At 36.2% G+C, this 5520-nt stretch overlaps 1 protein-coding gene across 1 annotated transcript; it reads right to left on the minus strand.

Annotated features, from left to right (window-relative positions):
- Window positions 1-1427: 1427 nt before the first annotated feature.
- On the minus strand, window positions 1428-4704 carry LOC119643610 (zinc finger protein 567-like). Its single transcript, XM_038042988.1, has 3 exons — window positions 4210-4704; window positions 3723-4141; window positions 1428-3669 (listed from the first exon to the last, which is right to left on the minus strand). Exons 1-3 carry the CDS (start codon window positions 4477-4479, stop codon window positions 2955-2957), a joined length of 1404 nt encoding a protein of 467 aa, XP_037898916.1. The 5' UTR covers window positions 4480-4704; the 3' UTR covers window positions 1428-2954.
- Between the last annotated feature and the right edge of the window lie 816 nt (window positions 4705-5520).

Consider the following 5520-nt stretch of genomic DNA (forward strand, 5'->3'; position numbering starts at 1 on the left):
AACTAGAAGAAACTCGCAGTTCAATTTGAGTAGACCAGGCAGAAGCTATTACGTCTAGTATGCCATCTGAATGCCCCGTTAGAAATTTCATTATTTAAACGTTTACGATGGACCATCAACATCAGCGCAGGCAGGACTGACGGAGGGGATTCGGCGCCTTAAAATGGAAGTTCTGAGGCGGCAAATCGCTACAAATCAAAGCCAAGGATAGTAGCTGACAGCGGAGCGCCAACGCAGCAGAGTAAAGGTAAAGCTAAAGAATTATTATAATTTTAAAGTAATGAAATAAGTTCTTAGACTAAAAAATAAAGACATTGAGCTAGCAACGCAGGCTTTCGGCTGTAATTTATAAAAGTACATTAGATATTGAGCCTAGTACTTTTAATAAAGTAATATATTGAATTGATATTCTGTTCTGTAGCTGATTGTAGAATGTCCATAGGATTAGTCGCTCCAAAGGTAATACTTCTAGCCAAGGAAAAGTTAAGGCAGTCATGAGAATGTGCTTTATAGTGACAATTTGTCCACAATTGCAAATTGGAGAGGAAGACTTCTTCAGTATCCATTGGTGAGTTGTATGGCCAAGGCGAATTCTCGAAAATGTTTAGATCTCGATTTTCTCAACATTTGCTGGGTATAAAGGTGAATTAATTGAGGGTTAATAGAAGAGTAGTGCAGGCGATAGGATTGTAGATTTCCTTCTGCAATTTTCTCTTTAACTTTTCTTTCAATATATTTTTGAAAATGCAACTTTTCCATGACATCATCTATCTACCATGGCACAAGCAGATGGCAGACCAGAAATGAAATTCACCCTTGTTAAAATAGGATTTCTTAACCGAAGACAGTGTGTTTTCCAACGATATTTGTTGGAAATCGTGAGCCCGAGAATATGGAGCGTCTGCACGTTGTATACTGGTAAGTCATTAATATGCGTCAATAGATTTCCTGCATCGCATATCTGCTTTCGACAAATATGCATTTTTTTGATTTTTGTACAGAAATTCTAGCCCCTGAAGAGTTTGCTCATGTGGAGATCTCTCGTCCAATAGATTAGAATAGAGGATGTTGATTGTCTTCGTGATATCTTTTTCTTTTGTGAAAATATTAACATCGTCCGCGTAGAGACAATGTTCGATTTTCGACACATGGCAAAGTATTTTGCTAATTTCGTTTAAAGCGATCTGGAAAAGCGTGACAGCAAGAGGAGATCCTTGCGGAATGCCATTCATTAGCGGAAAGGAATCAGACAGATGATTGTTGATTCTAACTTTAAACCGCCAATGCGACTTGAATGATTTGATGTAGTTGAAGAATTTGGGTGCAACATTCCATGATTTCAAGAGTCTTAAAATAACGTGAACACCAACTCTGTTAAATGCTTTTTCGAAATCTGTTGAGAGAATTGTGACATGATTCCGTTCGGAAATTGCTTTGCTTGTAAAATAATCAATATGAAAAGAAGCGTTGGTACACCCTCTACCCCTCTCGAAAGCAACTTGTTGTTTTGTAATCAGGTTCTTGTACGCAAGAAATCAAGATAATCTAGACGCCATAATATTTTCCAATTTTTTTGAGAGGCAAGATAAAAGAGATAATGGAGATATTTTTATACTTTGAAATTGGAACAACCGCTGCCAGTTTCATATGTAGGGAAAGTGGCCAGTCAAAACCAACATGTTGTATAAGTCTAGTACTTTCTTTTTACTTGAACTTACTTACTTGTAACGGCCGCATATATTTGTAGCGTAGGGGTTCCGTCGGTCTGCTTTGACCACTCTTCTACTACAGTAGAGTAAGTAAGACCGTAATAACGGCCTGCCATTATGCAAAAACCACATTTGCAAGAATAACGGCCTACTGTTATGCAAACGCATCTGTTCATAACTGGCCCTATCTCTCTCTTCATAACGCTATTATGCCAGAGAGAACTATGAAAAGAGGAAAACTCCAAATCCCATCTGTGTAAGTCAAGAACATTTCTTCCCTGATGCTTTGAATAAAAGTCAGTTAGTTTTTGTACTAGAAAAAATCACGTAGTTTTTGGATTGGAAAGGTCGGTTAGTTTTAGCGTTGTTAAAGAATGAGTTTGGTGCTGTAGAGTTAGTCAGAGTTGTGCCGTCGAAAGGGTCAGTGTTATGCTGTCGAAGAAAGACACAAAGAATTTATAAAAATCATTAAGACAAAATTATGGAGATTGGCCAACGCTTTTATGCAGGGAATTGATTTCTTAAACCACCTTGCATAAAGTTATTCTTTACCATATACCCTACAAACGAGGAAGAGGCGAAAAAAATTGGGGAGTTGGTGAAAGCGTGCAACAAACTTTTCTCCTACTGCAGTCAACCAGTGAAGCAGTGACCATGATGTCGCTAAATGACCAACAAGGAATCAGGTCGCAGTTTTTTTTTCATTTTAATTTTTTTGTCTTCTTTATTAACATGTATGATATGATACATTAAAAGAAAAAAAAGGAAAAAATAAAATACAGTAACCGAAAAAAAGAATAATGCGTAACTAAGCGATGTATGGGTTGGTGTGCGCGTGAGTGAGGATAGGGGACAGGAAATGTGCACTGACGGAATACGAATGGACCAACGAACAGCAAACAATACAGACGACGGGCCTCACAGGCGAACTTAATTTTTATACATGTTCAAGTATTGAAAATTGTAAACAAATGTGGACGCTTGTTCTCAGATGTTTGGAATTTTTATACAAATTATTGAGAATCATATTCACTTATTCTTAGATGTAGGGAATTTTTATACGCTTATTCTCAGATGCAGGCAAGTTTTATACAAATTATTGAGAATCATAGACGCTTATTCTCAGATGTGCCAAGTAACACCGCGTTTCATGTGAGTCAACCTTAAAAGGGGAAATAAAGCAGGCCTAAATCAAATTTGGCAAGCGAGAGAATTTTTTCGCTCAAAATTTGCATATTTTACATATCAATTATTGATAACCTTAGCGTGAGTTTTTACATGTTTTTTGAATCCGGACATATACTTAAATGCTTTCTCGCATTCATCGCACTTGTAAGGACGTAGCCCAGAATGGACACGCATATGTACGCGTAGATTGTCCTTTCTTTTAAATAATTTACCACACTCCGTACAGGTATGCAAGTTTCCATTACTGTGTTCTAATAGATGACATTTTAGGGCATCTACTCTTCTGAAGACCTTTTTGCAGAAACCACATTTAAACGGCATATCATGGGTATGAAGGCGGCTATGTTTCACTAATCTGTGTTCGCTAAAATACGATTTACCGCAAGACGAGCAAATAAAAGGTGGTTTTTTTGTTTCACCTTTAAAATGTGCTCTTTTTGCATGTCTATGCAGATCATTTTTGTTACTATAGCGCTTTGGACATTTAGCGCAACAGAATATTCGTTTGAAGTATGGTGTTATTCCTTCTAAATTATGTGTTGCTTTCAAATGATATATCATCTCAGTCTTACGGGTAGTCCGGAAATTACACAACTCACAAGAGGTCGTCTTTCCTTCCATTGCACAACAAGAAAACTTGTGAGCTTTTAAGGTTTTTATATTGTAAAAGACCTTATTACAATTATCACAAATTTGCGGCAAGTCGGAATCGTGCTTTTCATCATCACTTGCCGTCGTGGTACCACTGCATGTACCTTTCAAGCGACAATTACTTAAGTGAACTGTTAGTAATGAATAGTTTTTAAACTGCATTTGCAAATTTACCTGATGATATAATCCTCTACTTTAATATCATTATGATCACAGTTTAAGGAAGTGTCACTGGATTCGCTTCTGTCCCCTATTACAAGAGCTTCTTCCAATTCTGTCTCAATTAGCATTTCTGGCTTATTTGATGTTTCGTTCGATTCGCTTTCTCCTTTAATAGATATTTCCATTAATTCTACTAAATTATGCGGTGATTCGAGTTTTTCAGGTTCGATTTTAATTTGCATTTCATCTAATTGACACATATCGTGAAATGTGCTTTCCGTCAAATTATAGTGGTTAACATTGCTCAAGTGTCCTAAAAGCTCTTCGTGTCGCTCGCGAGCTTCGCTGATAAATGTATAGATATTCTTTAGTAAATTAGTACATTTTCTACAAATCATCTGAGGCAGTAATTCCTCTGGAGCAACAACATTCTAAATAAGACACCAAATGCAAATTATATAGCAAACAAATTCTATAAATTCTACAAATTGAAACTTACGTTAATTTGTAGCAAATCTTTCAACAGTTCACCGTAAGTTTTTGGTTGAGCATCCATTCCGTTAATAACTTTTTTTAGCGATTGATAACTAGGTGCGATTGCTAAGCATGATCGACATCTTTCTGATTCTTCCACATTTTTTAATTCTTTTTGCCTAGCTCTAAACTCTCTCACACGTTCGGCCCCAGTTTTAGGCGGCTTTCTTGGTGGATTCCTCGCACGTCTCCGTTCACGACATTCTCTTGAGCGTTCAGTTGATGTTTTCGGCATTGTTGATATTCAGTCAATTTTATTTACCTTTTGTTATTTTTGTTTGGGGCGAAAGGCAGACGTTGACACGACCTTACGTTGCTTATAGATACTCGGACAGAGGACTTCTACAATAATCCCATGTGATAGTGGATAGAAAAATTGTAAACTTCAGCTAGCTTTAAAACAAACGTAAACAAAGCGATAGAGAAAAAAATTTTATTTGTATATAAAAAGAAAATAGGTGTTGCCATTATTAAAAGCCGCAAAACATATGTTAAATTCACAGTAAACACTGAAAAAAACCAGTTAGTAGGAATTATATACTGTGGAGAAAATTAAAGTTGGTGTTTGACAGCAAGTATTTAGGTGGTATTTATCGTGTGACAGTATTTGAGCGACTGTGTTTTGGCATCAGAACGCCAAGCCTTTGCGTCTCATAGATTTGCCAATGAATCTCGCAAGAGACTTTAAACTTTATGGTTCTAGTGGATTGAACGCCTTGGAGATTTCAGCGGATTAATACGTTTCTTATTTTGAATTGCTTGATAACAATTGAGTTCTTTATTAAAAGGTGCACTATTTATACTTAATTTCTATACAAAATCATGCTTACCTTAACAAAAATGCTAATTTTTTGATTGCGGCGCCTGGCATCATATTACATTACGAAATGCAATACTCAGCCAGGTAAAGTGCGAAAAAATGTTTGTTTTTCTTTTTTTTTTCTTTGCTACAGAATTATACATTATTATTATTATTATTATTTTAATTTTAGACTAATGAAATGAATTCTTAGACTAAAAAAAGGACATTGAGCACTAGCAACACAGGCTATCGGCTCTAATTTAAATAAATGGATATTAGATAGTGAACTTAGTAGTATTAAAAAAGTAATATATTGAATTGATATTCTGTTCTGAAGCTGATTGTAGAATGTTCAAAGGGTTAATCGTTCCAAATGCAATACTTCTAGCCGAGGAAAATTTGAGGCAATCGCAGAGAATGTGCTGCAGCAGATTGGGGAAGAAGACTTCTCAGGATCCATTGGTGAGTTGCAAT

Source organism: Glossina fuscipes, unplaced genomic scaffold, assembly GCF_014805625.2.
Source record: "Glossina fuscipes isolate IAEA_lab_2018 unplaced genomic scaffold, Yale_Gfus_2 61418, whole genome shotgun sequence".
NCBI lineage: Eukaryota > Metazoa > Arthropoda > Insecta > Diptera > Glossinidae > Glossina > Glossina fuscipes.

Bases quoted from the DNA above. Each gene is read 5' to 3' on its own strand.
- LOC119643610 (XM_038042988.1), bottom strand. From the start codon at position 4,479: ATGCCGAAAACATCAACTGAACGCTCAAGAGAATGTCGTGAACGGAGA. The intron at 4,142-4,209 runs GTAAGTTTCAAT...TGTCTTATTTAG, and splicing joins AAGATTTGCTACAAATTAAC to AATGTTGTTGCTCCAGAGGA. The intron at 3,670-3,722 runs GTAAATTTGCAA...AGTTCACTTAAG, and splicing joins GTAGAGGATTATATCATCAG to TAATTGTCGCTTGAAAGGTA.